At 41.1% G+C, this 22526-nt stretch overlaps 1 protein-coding gene across 1 annotated transcript; it reads right to left on the bottom strand.

The window, feature by feature from the left end:
• Positions 1-295: 295 nt before the first annotated feature.
• Positions 296-21932, bottom strand: ANKEF1 (ankyrin repeat and EF-hand domain containing 1). The gene is made up of 10 exons (XM_058164581.1): positions 21809-21932; positions 16795-17181; positions 16449-16648; positions 14428-14577; positions 11651-11774; positions 8433-9258; positions 5106-5332; positions 2772-3004; positions 1844-1987; positions 296-641 (listed from the first exon to the last, which is right to left on the bottom strand). Exons 2-10 carry the CDS (start codon positions 17138-17140, stop codon positions 480-482), a joined length of 2412 nt encoding a protein of 803 aa, XP_058020564.1. The 5' UTR covers positions 17141-17181; positions 21809-21932; the 3' UTR covers positions 296-479.
• Between the last annotated feature and the right edge of the window lie 594 nt (positions 21933-22526).

Genomic DNA, 22526 nt, shown 5'->3' with positions numbered 1-22526 from the left:
GTACCTTAACAGAAAAATAAAGGCCTAACTTGCATTCTTCCAGAGTATGAATCACAAGAGAAAATTCAGTGGATTTGCACAAATCCTTCAGCCGCTCTAGATTTGAACTATCAGACAGTTTATTGAGTCACTCAGATTTATAGCACCAGAAATAATTCGCTTTTTCCACGGTGGGAGTGAATCATTTTTTTTTCTAAGGAATGGGATGAATTAAGATCTGATTGAACAGGAGAAACCAATTAGTTATTTATTGGGGCTAATATACCAGCCTAGCCCAACAGGATTCAGTGCAGCATATTACAGGAAAAGATGGATTGTTTTCCAATTTTCAGGCACAAAAACTTCTCTGGTTTAAGAAGAAAATAAAACATTCACCATAATTAGGGGGGGAAAAACATGATTTAGGCCTCTCCAAAGCATTTTTCTTGAGGTCCCCTCCCGTTCACTTTTTTAAGGTCCATGCAGAAATCATATTGTGATTAATGCAAAGCGGCACCCTGTTGCATTGTACGGACTTTCTCCATGAAATTCTTCTTAAAAGGCATCATGAAATCATCAAAGTCCACTTCATAAGTAAAACGCTGCCGACGTAATTCCCTCTTTTTGAGAAGATCTTTTGTGGTTGCTTCAGGACTCCAGGACTTGAAAAAGAAAAGCAGTTCTTAATCAACATGCAGCATGATATATTAAGGAATCATATTGATCTGCTCTGAAAAAAGCAAAGTTATTGAGAATGTCCTATAATCACTGTCTGGAATTCTCAGTCTATTGGTATCAAACCTATCATCAGGAATATGTTTGGTGAGCATCTGTGGCAAATGTTTTTGTCTCATTAACCGATTTCCTAACAGGCAATTTATAATATTGGCAGCATGTTAACAATAAACAGTAATGAATAATGGTGTTTAAGTTATTTCAACTTCTTTATATTCAGTATACTCAAAGCAATAGAAATAGCACTTAAAACTTATATACCACTTCACAGCCCTCTCTAAGTGGTTTACAGAGTCAGCTATTGCCCCCAAGAATCTGGGCCCTCATTTTACTGACCTTGGGAGGATGGGAGGCTGAATCAACCTTGAGCCAGTAAGACTCGAACTAGCAGAATTAGCCTGCAATACTGCATTCTAACCACTGCGCCACCATGATACAGGAAATATATGAATGCTTATGAATGCTTGGGAGACAAGCTTATGAATGCTTGGGAGAAGGTATTTTCTTGATAAATGGAAGTCTTCCATCAATTTGGTATAGCCATCCTGGGCCCTCTTGAATTTCTTTAAGGTCAAGATTTGGTTTGATGATAATAGTTATCTGACTATCCTTTGATCTAGAATAACTTTTCCCAACAAGCTGCCTCAGGGAAAATCAACTATTCTAATTATCAGGATTCCTATAGAACTGGGAGGAAGATGGAGGTAAGTTAAAAAAAGTAAAGATGGTGGCTACAACTATGCAAATGGAACCCCATCTCCTTTTTATATGTGTTCATGGGTATTATATATGAAGGGAGCAAAAGCATTGATTGTCTGCTGTATCTACCATATTTCCTCTTTGACACACACAACCATCTATCATGGATGCCTCAAGATCGGGAGAGCATTAGGAAATTGTAGTATTAACCCTGAGATTGTAATTTTGCAGGCAGCATATTTTTTATTATCCCAATGGATAATAAAAAAATAAAAATCCCATTTTTCCCAAATGGGAAAAATAAACTGAATAGGATACAAGGAATACAATGATCTAAACTAGTAGATATGAGAACCCACCAGAAATATATTCCATAAAATTGAGAGCTCAGTGAATTATAACTCTAATCCTATTTTATAGCGGTACTTACTCTCTGTGGTGTGAAAGTGATATTAAGTTTCTTTGTAACCCCTCTGGTTATCAAGGAATTCAGATAAACTACATTATCCTTGGTGGATTCCTTCTCTTCTTCAAAGAGTGATTTCTCAACAATAGACTCAAGGGGTTGTAGCATCTGAAATACACAATGTAAATTATATTGGGATTTTTAAGGCTTTATGCTGCTAAATCTCTTATTTTTTTTTGCAATTAAAAAGTTAAAGTCAAAGGCTGGCACTTGAGAAGGATGCTTTGATTTAAACTTTGATTCTTCTCTTAATTATCGGGAAAAGGGAATAGAAGACCTGTTGCATTTAAAAGATCCTAGGTTCAATCACAGCAATCTCTAGATAAGTCTGACAAAAAAAGTAAACAATCACCTCCAGCCTACTTCAAACTCTTGAGAACAGTTGACGGACTTCTGGATGGACCAATGGCATTACTATAAATGAAGCAACTTCCTATGACCCTCTTCCTTGTTTTTTCCTACTCATAAGGACACTTCCCTTGTCATGCTATTTTGCAAAAACTCTGTAACAAAACCCAAAGTATTTGCTTTATTGGCATGTAGTCTATTTAAGCTTCCATGGGGCAGAGTTTCCGGATTCCCCTGTCCTGCTTTCAAGCAGTGTCACATGCTGTATTCAGCATGCAGAGATCCTTTCCTGTGGTGGTTGTAGGGATTCAAGCAGAGAACGGACGGAAATTATATTGTGACCCTTCTGTGATTCAGAAGGATTGCTTCAATGAGCATCAGGGGTGTGTGTGTGTTTCTAGTGTACCCCAATGGAAATCCCATGACATCATACCAGAAACAGGAGTTCCTCTCCAGTCAACTTTCTCTTAAAGTGATTTTTTTCAAGCATTATGAAAAAGCAAATCTATGAATGATTCAAGCCAAAGAGTCTTGGTTATCATACCTCCTCTTTCACTGACTCCTTTGATTGTTCTTCAGACTTTGGCTTGGGAAGAGCTGGAGTCTGAGATGGAGTAGAAGTAGCGGCAGCAGGGGCTTTAGGCTTGGCCCCTTTTTTCCCCTTCTTCTTATCCCCTTTGATTTCTACGGTTTGTGGCAAGTGGTCCAAGGTATCTTGAATGAAGTGGATCAGTCGGTTGTCTGCATAGGCCCTGGCAATTTCCAGTGAGTTTTGTCCTATTAAATAAAACTAATGGTAAATGCTGGAACATTCTCAACTTCTCTGTACATAGAACTGAACAAATATTGTCCCTTTGCTGGATCTCTGGCTTAGACTTCAATCAGCTCTTGCTACAACTATCTTCTCTTTGATCTTCTATTATCATACCAGTAGTGGGTTTCACTTAACTTTGCTACAGTTTCAGAACCGGGAGTGCACATGTTTGTGCACTTGCTTCGCTCGCACACGGCGCTTCTGCACATGCACAGAACCTTCTGTACATGCATAGAGTGTCCGTGATGATGTCCGGGTGGGTTGGCGGAGCCTCCTGCCACCGCCGCTACTGGTTCTCCCAAAATGGGGCAAACCAGTAGAAATCCACCATTGTATCATACCGTGACTTTCTGAACACTGTCGAAAGTAACTCACCCTTCTGATGACTTGGAGTGGAAACTTTTCCTAAATTCCTATACTGGTTTCTTGTCCACCTGTAATCCAGCATAATTTCTTCCCTCTTACGTTCAAATCTTCCATAGCTTTTATCTCACTGCTAAAGAATCTTGGCACATCCCATGCCATGAGATCCAATCCTTCAGCTTCACCAAGCTTAGCTTTCCCAAAGATGTCCCACATATTTATATGATTCTGCTCCTTCTTCCTTGTTGCCCTTTATCCCTTTCAAAGGCCTCCAGGATACCACTTGAAAGCCTTTCTTTTGCCCATCTCCTAATCCCCTTTTGTAACAAAAGACTTCTTATTTTTCAAAATGTAATTTTATTAAAGTGTGGAGGAGAAAAAGGTTGATCACTACAATACATTGATTGAACTGAGCAGCTTCTGTCTTATCACAAGATAGTATTGGCTTTTCAATAAAGATGCTTGGATTTCGTATGGATGATGCACTAAGAAATCAAATTAGATTTCTGATAAACTTCTACTTAGCCTCATCATTGTTTCATTTTCTTTGCATCATCAGAGGTACAAGAGGGGTGATATTCTATCTGTTGAACTTTAATTATTTAAATTACACTGTGTTAATTGATTGTACAGTGTTTCATGTTAATATCTCCAGTTTTTCAATAAAATTATCCTCCACCACATTAAAAATTACACTATGCAGGCAACTTTGGAAGAGGCTCTGGAAACTACATCAATGCTCTTTGATGGGGGAGGGGGCAGGAGAGCTCATCTGTCCCTGTGGTCTCAGCTAGCCATAGGGCTTTGCTGTTAAGAGAGTCTGTGAAGTTCAGTGCTAAAGCATGTAGAAGGAGTAATAACTAATTAAAATAAGAGATGGTATACGATGCGGTGGTTAAGTTGCTGGACTAGAAACAGAGAAACGCAAATGCCTGTCCTCTCTTAGGCATGAAGGCCTGCCGGTGACTTTGTGCAAGTCATTCCCTCTAAGCCTTGATCAGTATCATACATTGCGACAAACTGGCTGAAAAATAAAACTTCCCATTGCGCCATGCACTGATGGCTGCCCTCTAAGAATTGCTGTGAGTGGGGCGTGCATAAGTGCACAAAAGTGCCTACCGTTCCTGTCCTATTGTTTTATTTCATGTGCTTGTATATAATGTTGTGACAAAAATAAAAATAAATAAAATAAAAATGAGCAAATGTTACAACCAAGCAAGACAAATGCTAGGAATAAAACAACAAGGCAGAAATCAGCTGGAAAGAAAAAAAATAAAATAAAGCAAAAAGTCAAGCCATCTATTTATTCTGTTAGTCAATACTTTGAAAACCAATTAACTCCATAATGTTATTTAACAAGGGAAACAACCCTCACTTTCTATAGCTGCTTGTTCATCTGCATTTAACCTCTTAGCCAATAATACATTAATTAATAATAACAATAGCACTTAGACTTATATACCACTTCCCAATGCTTTACAGCCCTCTCTAAGCAGTTTACACTGTCAGCCTATTGCCCTCAACAATCTGTGTCCTCATTTTACCGACCTTAGAAGGATGGAAGGCTGAGTCAATCTTGAGCCTGGTGAGATTCCATCTGCCAAATTCAAGGCAGCTGGCAGTCAGCAGAAGTAGCCTGCAGTACTGCATTCTAACCACTGCGCCACTGTGGCTGATAATTGTAAAAACGCAAAACTTTACCTCTTCGGTTTGTCATCTGCGCCTTAGCACCACTGTTGATTAAATACTGCACTGTGTCCAAGCGGCTGCTCTCAATACCCCTCATCAATGGGGTTGCATCATTTATTGAAACGGCATCTATTGTGGCACCAGCTTTTATAAGGAGTTCAGCAATGTCTTGCTGTCCTGCATGGCAGGCATGATGGAGAGGAGTCCACATGAAATTGTCTGTGGTATTCACACTTGCCCTGTGCGAGAGAAAATAAAAACTCTGTAAGGCACATTTGTGCTTTTCTAGCTTGTTCTTTGTATTCTTTAGGAGAAACCTTTCCATACTTCTACCTCTCACAATACTTGACAACACAGTATCAACAGTAGAAACCTTCAAATTTCTGGGTTCTATCATATCGCAAGATCTCAAATGGACAGCTAACATCAAAAACATCATTAAAAAAGGACAACAAAGAATGTTCTTTCTGCGCCAACTCAGTAAGCTCAAACTGCCCAAGGAGCTGCTGATCCAATTCTACAGAGGAATTATTGAGTCTGTCATTTGCACCTCTATAACTGTCTGGTTCGGTTCTGCAACCCAACAAGAAAAACACAGACTTCAGAGGATAATTAGAACTGCAGAAAAAATAATTGCTACCAACCTGCCTTCCATTGAGGACCTGTATACTGCACGAATCAAGAAGAGGGCCGTGAAAATATTTGCAGATCCCTCGCATCCTGGACATAAACTGTTTCAACTCCTACCCACAAAACGATGCTATAGAGCACTGCACACCAGAACAACTAGACACAAGAACAGTTTTTTCCCGAAGGCCATCACTCTGCTAAACAAATAATTCCCTCAACACTGTCAGACTATTTACTGAATCTGCACTACTATTAATCGTTTCATAGTTCCCATCACCAATCTCTTTCCACTTATGACTGTATGACTATAACTTGTTGCTGGCAATCCTTATGATTTATATTGACATATTGACCATCAATTGTGTTGTAAATGTTGTACCTTGATGAACGTATCTTTTCTTTTATGTACACTGAGAGCATATGCACCAAGACAAATTCCTTGTGTGTCCAATCACACTTGGCCAATAAAAAAATTCTAATCTAATTCTAATTCAACTGATTCTAAGCAAAGGGATTCTAGTATTAATGGACTACAGAGATGGCAAATCACAGTTCTTAACTGAATTCTCTTCCTGTGTTGAAATAATGCCAAAACTCTAACCTCTCAGCATCCCAACTAAATTAGCTGAGGAATGGAGAGGGGTTGTTTTTCTTTCTTTTGAAAGAATGAATCATTCAGTGAAAGCAACTAGCAGTCGATTTGAGTCTGATTAAAACAACAAAAGTAATGGCACCAGAGGTAAAGAAATGTATTGCAGTATAAACTGCAATTAACTGCATTACAGTACAGCATAAATGCTGTGGATTATAGCCTACTTTAGTCTATGAAGCTCCACCAAACTAAATCTCCTAAGAAGATGTGAGCCATGTCTAGGGCTGCATACAGATCTTGAACCCAAATTGGCCCACCTCTTGTATTTGATACTTGCTCAGCCTCTTGTTCTCCCCAACCTTTCTGTCCTGTCTGAAGGGTAGCTATACTCCCAGCTCTCTGTGTGCGCCATGGCCCTAACATGGCTGGATTTAAGAACACAGGTAAAATTTTATACTTAAACATTCAAGCAAATATGATTACACTCCTGTTTCAGTGGTAGGTTTCAGAAATGTTTACTACTGGTTCTGTGGATGTGGCTTGGTGGGCGTGGCATGGCATGGCTTGGTGGGCATGGCTTGGTGGGCGTGGCAGGGGAAGGATAAGGTAAAATCTCCATTAACACCCCACTCCAGGGGAAGGTTGCTGCAAAATCCCCATTTCCTCCTGATCAGCTGGAACTCGGGAGGCAGAGAATAGATGGGAGTGGGACCAGTCAAAATTTTTACTACCGGTTCTCCGAACTACTCAAAATTTCCGCTACCAGTTTTCCAGAACTGGTAATCCACCTCTGTCCTGTTTGGACCTGCCCACTGAATCTGAAAAGACTGAAGAGCAAAGGGCAAAATATCTAGGGAGATTCTCAGTCACCCAGGTCCAGGTTGTCCCAAGGATGTTTTTTCAAAAGGCAACTGGACTTCATTTTTTTCCTTGAAGATGTTTCACTTCTCATCCGAGAAGCTTTTTCAGTTCTAACAGAATGGAAGAGAATGGAAAGATTTATATTCCTTGCTTTTCTAGTCAGCTCTTTTTATTCTTCTTCTAACGACCAGATGACTGCAGGGAATATAAATCCTTCCGTTTGCCACTATTCAGTCAGAACTGAAGAAGCTTCTTGGATGAGAAGCGAAATGTCTGGAAGGCAAAAACAAAGTCCAATTGCCTTTTGAAAAAGCACCTTTGGGACAAAGGGTAAGATGAGCAAATTGAAAAGCCACTAAGAGCAGGACCAATGCCTATTGTCCCAGCCTCTTCCTGAATTCAAACCCTCACCCCTAGAGACAGAAGCGTAGCTAGGACTGAAAAAAATAAGGCCTTAGTAGGCTTTGAGGATGAGTTGATTGTTGGACTCATCCTTTGTTACTTTGACAATTACTCTTTAAAACTTATTATTACCACCTGTCCTTCTTTCTGCTAAATACCTAGATCTTATTTGTTTTGCCACGCTATTTTAATTCACTTTCAGGGAGAAGGAGAACTACTGATCTGGAGCAGGGGTCTCCATCCTTGGCAACTTTAAACCTGGTGGACTTCAACAAGCAAAGCTGGCTGGGGAATTCTGGGTGTTGAAGTCCACCAGGCTTAAAGTTGCCAAGGTTGGAGACCCCTGATCTGGAGGTAGTGAGGAGTTTGATTTTTCTTCCCCCACGAAGAACGTTTTTCCCTAGTTCCCACCGCTACAAAGGGATGCTTGTACAAAAAAGCAATTACAGACATTACAATAAATAAATGCAGCAAGCTACTTTGATGGGCACAAACTCCGATGACTTCCAATAGGGACTAAATGACAGATTACCCAAGCACAAATAAGAAAGGCAAGTGTGTTCAACAAAATATCACAGCTTCACCAGATGCCATGCCTGTTTCTATAGAACTCTACCCCACCCCTTCATCTTGGTTTTATAGTCTTGGCTTGCCTCCACAAGAGGCTTGCAGTTCAATAAGGAACCCAACAAGCTTCAAAATATGCTCTACCAACATTAAATCCACAATGCCCTAGTCATGATATGGTCATCACCTCACCTTAGAAACCTACCACCAAGCCAGCCATGGTTTTTTGGGGCCGTGGAATTCTATTCTTGTATTCCTGGCAAGCCATTAAAAGAAAGTTAGCTCACCCCTTTTCGAGAAGGAACTGTACGGCTTCCATGTTGCCACTTGCACAAGCAGCCATCAATGGAGTCTTGTAGAAGTGGTCTCTGATGTCTACCGGCACCCCTGCCTCGAATGCTTTTTTAATAGATGAAAGGTCCCCTTCTTTGGCAAGATAATTGATGTTGGCATAGTTCTTTGGTGGGTCTTCAATGTACCACCAGGAATCATCCTGCAATGGATGTTCTGGAGGGTGATCCCGATTAAACCGAGTGATGTCAGTTACATTTTGATAAGTTTCAACCATGTATTCTGGGGGGCCCCCGTCTGTCCGACGAGAGCGAGAGCTCTCTGGAATGACACAGATTGGCATTGGCATGGCAAATTTCCCCTTTTTCCCTTTTGCTTTCTTGGGCTTCTTCTTCTTTGGACCATAACTCGCAAGGAGGAAAGCCTTTTGCAAGTACCGGCTGCCCTTCAGAAATTCTTCAATGTTAACTCCAGCGCCACGTGTTTTCTCATGAAGCTGAGCTATTGCATGTAGCTGCTCCGGTTCAATGAATGGATACCTTTCCTCAATAACGGATGCAAAATCTTCCTTGGTCACAGTCCCATCCCCTCGATCATATGCCTCAAACGCTTCACGAAGGCTCGCCTGGTTTTCTGCAGACCAATCGTGCAACCTGATAGCCCAGGGTGGATTGGGGTCCTTAACTCCAGGTTTAGGTTTGGAAAATTTGGCAAATCGCCGCTCAATTTTACGTATCTCCTTCGCAGCTGCTTTGAACCCCCCTTCTTTAGCAACCTGCCTTGGTACCTTCTTCTCCAAGTTTCTCCAAGTAGGATCGCAACCTACAAATTTAGAAGAAATACATTGACAACAAGTTGTGGCTGGAGATCAGGAATAGTGTGAATCAGTGGTACTCAACCTGTGGTCTGTGCACCCCTGGGGAGGGCATAATGTCATCACAGGGGGTCTGCGAAGGCTTGAAGAAATGTTATGATTTAAATCTTGAGTTAAGTCTTGGGTGTCCGTGGGCATGGTCTGTGGCCACAAAATGTATTTAAAGGGAGTTCAGGGTGAAGAAAAGTTTGAGAATCACTGGTGTAAATGGTTCTTAAAACACAGAGCAGTGAACATCACAGCTGGTAAGTTTCTGTAAAGTAAAGGTTCCCTCACACATGTGAGCTAGTCATTTCCGGCTCTAGGGGCAGTGCTCCTCTCCGTTTCTAAGCCAAGGAGCCAGTGCTGTCCGAACACATCTCTGTGGTCATGTGGCTGGCATGACTAAACACCAAAGGCTCACGGAACACGGTTACCTTCCCACCAAAGGTGGTCTCTATTCTTCTACTTGCATTTTTTACCTGCTTTTGAACTGTTAGGTTGGCAGAAGCTGGAGCAAGTAACAGAGCTCATTTGGCTATGTGGCACTAGGGGTTCGAACCACTGAACTGCCAACCTTCTGATTGACAAGTCTTAGCCACTGAGCCACTGCGTCCCATTTAAGTCTCTGTACTGGCTTTCTATTGCTTACTGGTGAAATTATTAAGGTAGAATGTTGCAGACACAATATCGTCATTACTGTATTTTATATGGAACCCTCACCATTATATGCAGGATCCTGGCTTAAATGACAGTTGTAGGTACAAAAGATTTGCTTCTGTATGTATTATTACGCTAACATCATCAGGAGATCAGTAACCTTGAACACTCACCTGGTAAACCTTCCTGAAAAAATATAACCTGAACAGAACTAATGTGTTGGATCCAAACCAAGACTCAATTAGCTTGCTTATGTGTGTGTGTGTGTGTGTGTACATATATATTTATTAGATTTATACCTGGCCTTTTTACTTGTATTTGCAAAGCAGATTTCAGAAATACACAATATAAAACATGATGTTAAAAGCAATAAATTAACAAAAAATATCTTCACAGAGAGATGTTTTTACAATTGTTCTAAACACTAAAGAATGGGGCTGAACACATCTATTTAAGGGAAAGCAATATAAACCAGAGACCCATACAGAAGAAGGACCTAAGTTTCTGAAAACTTTAGGGCTCCAAAGGACCAGTCCTCTACTCTGAATAACCAGGCAGGTTCAGCTAGGAAGAGGCAATCTATTGGATAATCCGGTCTGGTCTTTATGGAACACATGAAATTGCAAGCCTGTCTTGACTGGGCAACACTGAGGTGGTAGAAGAGAAGACATCTTGGTAGTCCATTACTATCTTAGTTCAGGAAGATAAACTGTTGTGCGACACTTAAATAGCACATTGATTGCATTCTTACAGTATGTTGGCCATAGTAACATAGCACCAAACTTTTGGAAGAAGCTTTTAGCCAATGAGATGGAATATCCATGGACTATGGCAGTGATGGTGAACCTATGGCACGTGTGCCAGAGGTGGCACACAGAGCCCTCTCTGTGGGCATGCACACTATTGCCACCTCCTCTTCTGGTTTCCAGCACGCACATACATGCTGGCCAGCTGGTCTTTGTGGGCACTGAAGCACCTGAAAATGGCCCAAAAATGGCCAAAAAACCTGCCAAAAATGGCCATTTTCCAGGCCTTTTGCGGGCCTTTTTCTGGGCTATTTTTCAGGGCATTTTCTAGGCCATTTTCAGACTATTTTTGGCTGTTTTTAGGGTGCTTTCTGGGCCATTTTCTTGGCTATTTTCAGGCCATTTTTTGGGCATTCTCAAAAAATGGCTTGAAAACAGCCCCCAAAATGGCCAAAAAACAGGCATCCGCATGCCAGCCAGCTGTTCTTCCGGCTTCCAGTGCTCAGGAGCATGTGGAAACCAGCTGGCTCACGTGCATGCACATGTGCATGCCAGAAACCCAAAGTTCAGCTGGCTGGCGGTGCATGCGCACCGGCCAAGTGGTCTTCGGATTTCCAGCGCTCCGGCGCATGCACGAGCATGCACACACATTCTGGTTTGGGCACTCAGTGCCGAAAAGGTTTGCCATCACTATACTATGGTTATACTATGCCCCTGCTCTCCCAACTTAATCTAATTCATGACACTTTGGAAGTGTATAAATACATGCTTGGTTTGTACTTTCATTCAGGATTTAACCTTGGATAACATTTTATCAGCAATGGACCTGGAATTGAGTTCCCATCTTCGTTGATTTGACCAATGGTTTTGTATAAGCAACAATGAGTTCAAAGATCAGACATCTGAAACTACATTTACTTTAGTGGCTCTTCATTCTCCAACATTTATAATTTACCTCTTTGACCGATAAACTTGCAGCACTCGGCAAAACCTCCAGCAGCAGCATAATGAAGAGGTGTATTTCCATTCATGGCTATAAGGCCCACATCTCCATTGTAAGAAGAAATAATCTTCAGAATCTGGGGAAGCAAGCCCATGATATTACGTGGAAAACTAATAGATTTAAACTTAATGTCAACCACTTTAATCTAGATTGCAGAAAATATGACTTCTGTAACAGAATCATCAGTGCTTGGAATACTTTACCTGACTCTGTGGTCTCTTCTCATAATCCTAAAAGCTTTAACCAAAAACTTTCTACTATTGACCTCACCCCATTCCTAAGAGGACCATAAGGGGCGTGCATAAGCGCACAAATGTGCCTACCGTTCCTGTCCTATTGTTTTTCTTTTCTTCTTCCTATATATACCTCCTATACCTCCTATATTTATTCCTATATGTGTTTATATACTATATAATCTTTTTGCATGATACCTACATATATTGTTGTGACAAAATAAATAAATAAAAGCAAAAATGTGGACACTAATTACATCCATTAAATTGAGTTTATTTTGTGCTGCAGCAAATACAGACGACTTCACTGAAACAATTTAAGAACTGCTACTGTCACTCTAACATAGAATAAGAGTGATTAAGATAGGTGACTGTATATTGAAACTTACGATTCTTTTTTTTTTTATTCAAAAAGTTTTACAGAAAATTCCCCCCCCCTTTCCCCCCACCTCCCCTCCCCCGAAACTTACGATTCTTAACGAATGTTATCTTTTCTTTTTATGTACATTGAGAGCATATGCACCAAAGACAATTCCTTGTGTGTCCATTCACACTTAGCCAATAAAGAATTCTAATCTAATCTAATTCTAATCTATTGGCACGCAGGCAACATTATTACCTGGTAACCCTTTTACAGAAGAAGAAAGGTTTTTTTTTTCTTTTATCTTTTGGGGCAAAACTGTATTTTTACACTTGTTCTGCTTTTTTATAAGAGGGTAAGCTTGCTCTTCTAGGCTCTGGGGGCTGTAAAAAGGAAGCATAGATAGGGTATGAGAGATCTGCCTTGCTTGCCTTAGCAGAAGTTCTTCATTAAATGGATATTTGCACTGGGTGTATGAGCTGAGAGAAGCAAAGACACTGATTTCCAAAGCTCTTATTCTTATTCCAATCAAACACATAAGCTTTGAACTCTGAATAGCTTTGAATTAAAATGATCACATCTTTTAGAATTTAAACTCCAGTTCAGTTAAATCCCAGGAGAACTTTGCCTGCCAGAAATCTAATTTCCAATAAGTTACTGCATGAATATGAACCTGTCTCTGCAAATCGGCTTGCTTCTTACTTACTTTTGGAGCTTTGCAGATTTAAAGGTGCTAACCAAAACCGTGTCCAGTCCTAGAGCCAATGGAAATTGCAAAGCTCTATTTTAAGAGCCAGCAACCAGTTCAACTGAACGTGCTGGATATAAATCAGCCAGGATCAGGGGTGGGCTGCTGGGGGTTCTCAGGGGTTCAGGAGAACCTCTACCTAAGATTCTGTTCAATTCGGAGAACCCTTAAATCCCACTCCTGGCTGCCCCCCCCCCGCCCTACCCCTCCTGGAAGTCCCCACGCAGCCCGTTTTGGATGCAGGTAAGTGCAAGGCACGCACGGAGGCTCAGGGAGGGCAAAAAATGGGCCTAGGCCTCCAGAAGGCCTCCGGAGCCTGTGGGGGCCATTTTCATCCTCTCAGAGGCCCGAGGAAAACCTCCAGAGCCCGAGGAGGGCAAAAACTCCTCCCCCACAAGGTGAAGAAGGCCAACTCCACCATGGCCACGCCCACCCAGGAACCAGGCAGAGAACCGCTTGCTAAAATTTTTGAAGCCCACCCCTGGCCAGGATGCTGTTTCTCTTAACACAAGTTTAGGAGGCGAGGAAGGTTAAAAAAGCAGCAATAAGGAATGCTGAGGCCCAAACTGATATAAAGATATAAAGTTGGCTCCTCCCCACACTTCCCAACTGTTCTGCTTCGAGTTAAAAGTCACTGATCTAAGCAAACGTAAAACAGGCAGACAAACAAGTGAGTTTTTCCTGGAGGATTCGTTTGGGACAAATCCCTGGCATAGCAACCTCAAATCTTAATGAGGAGAATCCTCAGAGTGGAGACTTCTGAACGAAGCAGCAGGAAATACTTAAACATTTAAACAGATACACTTCTCAGCAAAGACTGCAGAAGAGAAATCAATTTAACAGGATGACAGAATGACAAACACAACCCCCCAAGCGGTAATTCTCCATCACATTTTCTTCTTCCTTCCATCAAATGTGATTCTGGAAATGCATTAGCATAGCAGAGGGACGAATTATTTTGTCTGTTCTGCTACCAGGAGGAGGGAAAACTAACAAATGGTAGCAAAAGACATTCCTTCTGTAAGCAGCACTGCTGATGTAAGTGGGTCAGCTTAAGGTCTTAAAATGTTGTGTATTTCTGTAAATCACATTTATGGAGACAATTGGGGAAATTAAGTTCAGAACTGCCATTTCTTGACAGCAACCTTGTTACATACAGTCCTTCTCCAGTTCAAATCTTTTATCCATTTCTGGGCCTATAATCACTTTCACATTTCCCCCTCTACTCTATATAACCCTGCTTTTAGGACAGCCTCCCATATTACCAACCCATAGAAAAACCAAGTATTCCAGAATTCCCTTTCTAGTGACAGCTGATTATTAGTAATTAACCAAGAGAGATCCTTGGTTGGGTACCTTTGCTTCTGACAGCATCAAGAAAGAATACCTCAAAAAACCCTCCTTTGGCAGCAAAATGGGCAGCATGGTGTCGCTCGTTGTCAAAAACATTAACATTCCCACCTCTCTCCAGGATACCCCGGACCACCTCTAAAACCCCTTCTCTTGCTGCTTCCATCAAGGCGGTGCGGCCTGTTGCCTGCAAATCAGAGAGACATGGTTATAGATTTTTCCGAATTTCAAAGGAGACAGAAAAGCAAGCAAGCTTTTATTGATAAAACCATTTGCAGAGATTCAGAATTGCCCAAAGAAAGAGTCAGCTTGTTTTGCTCCTGTCATCTGTCAAAAGAGGCTACATTTTGACCTGGATCAATTGCTAGCCAGCTACAACCTCAGATCCTAGCAGGAAGTGTATGATATCTTTAGGAACTTTCTTTCCCTTAAATAAGGGATTCTCAATTAATTAAGTCCCAGAGACCAAGTTGCATGGACCACATACAGTCTATGATATTTTCCAAATCAAAATGGCCTTCTCTTTGATGTATTTGTTTCCCAAATGCTAAGAAATTGATTCTGCTTTCCACTTGGGAATATTATAAGCAGGAACGTTTACGTTGCACACATATTTGCAATGTAAAATGGCAGCAGCCCTGAATTCTACCATGCATTTTGCACAAAATGATTCTGAATGTATTACTATTTCATTCCAAGCACCCCACTTAAGGTATAGAATACCGAGAATGAGATGAAGAGTTTTGGATCATGTAGAATAATTAGGGGATGATTGGGATCTGCACACAAGTACGAGCAAGAGCATTTCTTGCTTTGTTTGCTAGGATACACTGATGTGTTTTGGGAAACCTACAATAGTGGCCAAAATTGTAGAAACCTTTTGGGGAAAAGTGTATTTTTGAGGTTTGATGGCTAATAATACCACTTTTTTTTTTGGAGTTTCATGATAATCATATTCCACTGCTGGAATGGCCTAGGAATAATAATAATAATAATAATAATAATAATAATAATAATAATAATAATAATAATTATTATTATTATTATTATTATTATTATTATTATTATTATTATTATTATTATTATTATTATTATTATTTAATTTTTATACCGCCCTTGTCCCGAAGGACTCAGGGCGGTGAACAGGCAGATAAAATAATACCATATATTACAATAAAAACACTCTTTAAAAAACTTATTCAATATAGCCTAAAATTTAAAATACAATACAAAATATAAAATAAACCCCAATAAAATCCATATTTAAAAACCCTATTTAAGCCAGTCCTGCTCGGAAGAATAGATACGTCTTCAGCTCATGGCGAAAGGTCCAGACCTTAACCCAATTAAAAATCAATGGAGCCGACTAAAGACATTTGTTAGTCAGAAGCGACCTGGCAATAAAACCCAGTTAATAGGAGCAATCATTCAATCTTGGCTGTGCATTATAACAGCTGCAGAACTAAAAGACTTGGTTCACTCCATGGGAAGGAGTTGTAAGGCCGTAATTCATGCTAAAGGTTATCCAACTAAGTATTAGCTGACGTGGGGATAATTTTTGTATATCTCGTTTTTTCTATGGTGATCATTTTTGTATATCTCATTTTTCTATGTATTTCACTTTTCTTCTTTATACTGTAACTGCTATTCTAATAGCAACTCCTTCATAAAAGTTATTGCATTACATTCTTGATTAAATTATTTTTCCATTGCTATATAATTTTATGGTACTACTCCCCCCCAAAAAAGTGGTGTTATTAGAAAATACACTAGAAAAGTTTTAGAAAATATACTTTTCCCAAAAGGTTTCCACTAATTTTGGCCACTACTGTATGTTGGAGCTATTGCCCTCCGTGTGGGAAAACAGGGGCTGACTTTTATAAGATAGAGCCTACCACATGCTCCTTTAAAAAAAAAAAAGACCTTGTATTGTGTTTTTAAAGAAATCTAGCCTCCGGTTAATGAGTTCCTCTTTTACTTAGTCCAACAGACTGAACAAAACGGCTTTATGTCGGAAGTGTCCAAGGTACCCGCTTAAAATGTTAAGAATGCTCTTACTGGGTTTGTTGCATTGGGGTCTGCTCCTCTTTCCAAAAATGTCATACATATCTCTTTGATCTCGTGGGCTTGCTCACAGGCTTGTACGAAAACAGGCTTCCCCTCAAAAGTACAGTTGTTAACATCCGCTCCAAATTCGAGGACCATCTGAACGCAGCGGAAGTGCCGTTTGGTGGGCAGAATGCAATAAAATAGCACTCCTGGAAAGAGCACATAGCACTATGGCTTAACAAGCAAACGCCCACCACGCTGAACACAGCTAACAACCACTAAGGGCATTGAAACATTCAGTCTGATCTTCCTGAAAACCCACCCGCCAAACAAGAAGACACGGGATTCGTCTTACCTTTTCCTTCTGCATCCACTATTGTCATATCTGCCTCAGCCTGGACTAGCACATCCAAGGCCAAGTCATGGCCAAGTTCTGCCGCTTTCATCACAGGGGTGCGCCCCATTCGATCTTGGACATCGGGGTGAGCGCCAAGCTCTAAAAGAAAGTTGCACATGTCAATGTCATTGGCCACACAAGCCAAGTGAAGGGCGCTGTCTCCATTTTCTGGCTCAGTGAAATTGATGAGTTCAGGGTATCCAAGCTTGGTGAGCTTTTCGATCTGTTTCTTGTCCTTCTGGCGAACACACTGAAGAACTTTGTAGATCTGGAGGTTTTCAAGCCTCTTGTCAGCCAAAGCCATTTTCAATATCCCGGGGAAATCTCTCCCCTTAAAGAAGGATCCTGAACAAAAAGAAAAAAAGAAAAAGAAAACAACAACACAAAGGGGGAATCAGTCCATTCTAAATTCTTCACATTTCATGTTTATGGTCCATTTGGTATCTAACAACACCTGCGATGGGCAGTTTGCATTCACTGGATTTATGGGTTTTGTAGAGCTTTGGATTCAAAGGAAAAAGGATGCTTTGGAGGAAGTGTGCTGGACTGCTCAAATCTACAACGCTTTAAAGCAGCTGCATCTTTCCCCAAGATCACAAAACTTTCCTACAGAGTTGTAGTCTTTTCTCATTAAAACTTACTTTGCCAATAGATGTTAGTTGTGCACCCATGCACATTCTGAAGCATCTTTTTCCCACTGAACCAGAAGCACTAATCAGACCCACGAAAGGTTCAAGAAATGAGTTTACATCCTTACCCAGCTATTGTCCTGGCATCTCCTTCCGTCCTGCGGCATACAAGGATGCAACAAAAGAAGAGTGAGTTTAAGGTAAATCAGTTCCCTTTTTGTTAGCTTTTATATCCCCCAGTTCTGGTGCCAGCAAAGATCAAATGCATCAAGTCACTGTTCAAGGATCGCTGGAGCACTGTGAGGTTGCTAGGTTCTCATTGGATTTATCCAGTGGTGGGATTCAAATAATTTAACAACTGGTTCTATGCCCTAATGACCAGCTGCATAGGGGTGGCTCGGTGGTCATGTGACTGTGTGGGCGCGGCCAACTCAACGTCACTTACGTTGATGGGCGCTTTGCCTTAGCTGTTACAATGTAATAAGGGTTAACCAGAAAGGCAGTTTCTGTAAGCAGGGCAATAAAGATTAGGCTAGAAACAGCACCAGAATGTTTCCTTCCTGCCTTCTTTACAGGATTAGCCCTGTAAAGTGGAAAAAAAACAAAATAACTGGTTCTCCAAACTGTTTAGAAAGTTAACAACCGGTTCTCTTGAATAGGTGCGAACTGGCTGAATCCCACCACTGGATTTATCCATTAAAGAAGAGTGAGAAGACATTGCTTTCATTGCTAGAAAGAGAAAGCTTTGCCAGACAGTTAGTCCCATTTAGAGCCTTGTAATAATACAGCAACAGCAACAGCACTTAGAGTTATATACCACTTCATAGTGCTTTGCAGCCCTCTCTGAGTGGTTTACAAAGTTAGCATACTGCCCCCAACAATTGGGGTCCTGATTTTATCGACCTTGGAAGGATGGAAGCCTGAGTCTTGTCAGGAGAAGGCATCGTTTATATGTATGCTAAAGTCAACTTAACAGAATAAGGATAAAGCTGAACTCATGTAACACTATGGAATATTTCTAAATAAAAGGTTGCAGAGCAAGGCTTTCCAACAAATAAACACTACCTGTAGAAATAAGGATGGATGTGAGAAAGGCTGTGTGGCAGCTCAGATTTTGTCTCTAAAAGATGTGTTGTTGATGCCTACAAAAGCATGGATGTGCCTGTTTGTCCCATCTTAAAGCAAGTGTAATTTTTTTTCCTTGTGCTGCCGTAATGCTTCCTAACTTCCTGATCGACTTTCGTGCCATAGCGATAGATGCCATAGCTCTATAATAGCTCAACTGTGATGGCACTTAACTATTTCTGAAACACTTCTGCCTCAGACGTGTTTTTGAAGTGTTTACAGAACTCCCAGTTCAAATTTGTCATGCTCAAAAAAAGAAAGAGAGGCTGTTTTGCACATCTTCTGTGCACTGGCTATTCAAATGATACCATGAACTAATAAAATACTCTCCCTTCCCCCATGCTGTGGAAATCGTGAATCTGGCAGCATATGCTATTGCATGCTATAGCTCAAGTCAGTTAGCCAATAGCCACTATTGTGGCTATCACTTTTACTTTTTATTAACATCACAGAAGTTATAATGTGATATACCATATTTTTCGGAGTATAAGACACACTGGAGTATAAGACACCCCTTAGTTTTTGGGGAAGCAAATAAGAAAAAAACTGATTGGCAGGTGGATTGGAATACCTCCAATCAGCTGTTCCCAGAGGTGAATTTTAGCAACAGGTTCCTTTGTTGTGAGCTCTGTGCCTTGCTTTTTTTTTTTTTCTTCTGAAACTTCTGAAACTTTTTTTCTGCCTCTAAAAGCCTCCGAAACAGAGCTTCAGAAAAATGCCTCTGAAGCTCTGTTTGGGGCTTCTTTTTTGAAGCTCTGTTTGGAGGCTTTTTTTCTGAAGCTATGGTTTTTTCACCTCTGAAACCTCCTTCTGAGAAGCTGGGCAGGGCTACATTCAGAGTATAAAATGCACCCAGATTTTCACCCTCTTTTTTGGGGAAAAAGGGTGCATCTTATACACCGAAAAATACGGTATATCTAAAGGGCATAAGATGGACAGAAACCGTAATTCAAACAATGCACCTTATCCACCTTAGAACAGCAATACTGTAGATATGAACAGATGGTTTCCACTTCCAAGGTTTTTTTTCCCCCCAGACCAGTTCCTATTAGCATCTTATTTTCATTGAGCAATCCTCTGGCCTCTTGCCAGATGTGTACCAGTATATTTTCAAACTGTAAATTTGTGTGAAAGAGAGTAATAACTAAGTTTTATGAAGGTCATACCAATCAACTCCCAGACCTCCAAATCTGAATTCCTATCTTGGATGGCATTTTGGTGGGCTTGTTATTGTTTTCAATCTAACATGTTCCACTCATTTTTAAAAAAACAGCTTAACCCTTCACATAACTTTAATAGGAAGGCAAACAAGAGAAAGACTTGGGGAGAAGCTTAAGAAGCATGAACTCTGCTCAAATACCCAAGAAAGGATAGATATACTCAGATTTTTGGAATACTCATTGATGTCTAGACAACCACTTCTGAAAAGAAGGTTCAGTCTAACCCCAGGTCTTTCATCTCCTATCTACATCAGGAAATAAATGACCTGAGACCACTGGTCAAGCTACTCTATAACAAATAGGTGTAATCACATACTTCAGTGCATTGTTTTCAACGCCTGTTGTCATGCTGCCCTCAACAGAATTCACTTCCAAATAAGTGGAATGTAGAATGCAGCTCTGGAGATTCCAAAACCTTTTTGCCATTCCACAACTTGGAACCCAGGGAAACAAAGCAAAGGCATCTAAATAAATTCAGATTCATACATGTCCATTAATCTCAGGCCCATCAACTCAACCCACAAAGCAAGCTCGTTTAAAAGTCCATCAACATAAACAAAGTTTTCATAAAATGGGGCAAGCATCCTAAACAGTTTCATGTTCAATTACATGTTGCTGCCTAAGACAGGCCTGTTCATACAACAATGCCCGAGAATGCCTGAATTTGCCCACATTTCCATCTTGTATTAGAAAACTGAGTCTGTCATTTGCCCCTCTATAACTGTCTGGTTTGGTTCTGCAACCCAACAAGACAGACACAGACTTCAGAGGATAATTAGAACTGCAGAAAAAACAATTGCTACCAATTTGCCTTCCATCGTGTATACTACACGAGTCAAAAAGAGGGCTGTGAAAATATTTACAGACCCCTCACATCCTGGACATAAACTGTTTCAACTCCTACCCTCAAAACGATGCTATAGAGCACTGCACACCAAGACAACTAGACACAAGAACAGTTTTTTTCTCAAAAGCCATCACTCTGCTAAACAAATAATTTCCCCAACACTGTCAAACTATTTACTAAATCTGCACTACTATTAATCTTTTCATCATTCCCATCACCCATCTCCTTCCACTTATGACTGTATGACTGTAACTTTGTTGCTTGTATCCTTACGATTGATTTTGATATTGTTTCCCGATTGCTTATTTGTACCCTATAACTATCATTAAGTTTTGTACCTTAGAATTCTTGATGAACGTATCTTTTCTTTTATATACACTGAGAGCATATGCACCAAGACAAATTCGTTGTGTGTCCAATCACACTTGGCCAATAAAAAATTCTATTCTATTCTATTCTATTCTGTTCTGTTCTCTTCTGTTCTCTTCTATTCTAAGTAGGACTTTGGGAGATTTTAAAAGGATGAATCAGGATGTGTTTTGGTGAACAAGAGTTCACTCGCTAGCTGAATACAGAACACAGAATAACAAAGTTGGAAGGGACCTTGGAGGTCTTCTAGTCCAACTCCCTGCTTAGGCAGAAACCCAATACCATTTCAAATAAATGCTTGTCCAATCTCTTCTTTAAATCTTCCAGTGTTGAAGCATCCACAACTTCTGGAGGAAAGTTGTTCCACTCATTAAGTGTTCTGTCAGGAAACTTCTCCTTAGTTCTAGGTTGCTTCTCTCCTTGATTAGTTTCCATCCATTGCGTCTTTTTCCTGCCCTCAGGTTCCACTGATTAATTGCTATCAGCTACCTAAACCCACTGTTTTTTCCATACACAAGCCATATGCCAAAATCAATCCTTCACCACCAGAGGAGACTGGAAGACAGCCATCAGCAAGCAGAGACATATCTCCCCTTCGGCATCCACTTGATGGTCTCCTCATCCCCACCTGAGGTGGAGACGTTGTCTAGACACCTCAGGAAGGCGCCCTGTTGGAGAAGGTTGGATGACACCATCTAAGTTACGGCCATTGTTGCCCCGTTTTGTTTTCCTCCCTTTTCTCCCCTTGCATTTCGTTCAACCTGCTCCCCAAGCCAGTTTACCTGCAACCTTGCCGATGCTCCAGGAGAGCAGGACGACTCGCCGTAGCGCATGACTTCTTCCAAAGCCCCCGCGCTGGCTGAAGCTTGGAGAGAGCCAAGGCTGTTTCCCGCCGGCGGCGGCGGGAACAACCGCAGCCACGCAACCCGGAGGATTCAGGCGAAAAGGAGATTGTTAGCCAGGAGCTCCTATAGCAACAGAACCGTGGAAGAAAGCAGGCGCGCCGGCACATGCGTAACAATGATAGCCAGATCCAGCCCTGCCGACCTCCGGGGTGCTGAGCTGACTTCATCCCACCCCGCGATCACGAATGGGGGGTGGGTGGCGAGGAAAATGAATCTTCCACCCGCGGGGAGGGGCGGCGTGGGCTCAGGGCAACGGGGGTCTTTGGACTGCGGCTCGCGATCCAAGTCTTTTGCTTCTCTCAGCGTAGGGCAGGTTGAAAAACCTCAAGCTACAATTGCTGGTAGGGACCACAGAATAAAATGTGGAGATCTTTTATTTGGTAATCAGCATCTTTCTTCCAAGAGAACGGGATCAAAGACATGCTCATCCCGGCTCGCGTCTCCTCGGGTGACCAAAAAAAAAAAAAAGAGGGCACCGTTTAAAAATGCGTTCCGGTGCTGCAGCAAAATTAATTGGAAACGTGCGTGAGAGGCTTGCCGAATCGATTCAATTGTTGTTTGATCCATGTAAACTATCTATAAATTACTGCAAGCC

The sequence above is a fragment of the Ahaetulla prasina genome, chromosome 1 (assembly GCF_028640845.1).
Source record: "Ahaetulla prasina isolate Xishuangbanna chromosome 1, ASM2864084v1, whole genome shotgun sequence".
NCBI classification, from domain to species: Eukaryota; Metazoa; Chordata; class Lepidosauria; order Squamata; family Colubridae; genus Ahaetulla; species Ahaetulla prasina.
Note: the sequence above shows the minus strand (reverse complement) of the source record. Positions and strands in the feature narration are given on the sequence as shown.

What these genes read in the sequence shown, in the direction of transcription:
- ANKEF1 (XM_058164581.1), bottom strand. Translation starts at nt 17,140, where the DNA reads ATGGCTTTGGCTGACAAGAGGCTTGAAAACCTCCAGATCTACAAAGTT. An exon ending in CAAGTTTATCGGTCAAAGAG is followed by an intron (nt 9,259 to 11,650) that starts GTAAATTATAAA and finishes CTAAATTTGTAG; the next exon opens with GTTGCGATCCTACTTGGAGA. An exon ending in CAGTTCCTTCTCGAAAAGGG is followed by an intron (nt 5,333 to 8,432) that starts GTGAGCTAACTT and finishes TCTCTCGCACAG; the next exon opens with GGCAAGTGTGAATACCACAG.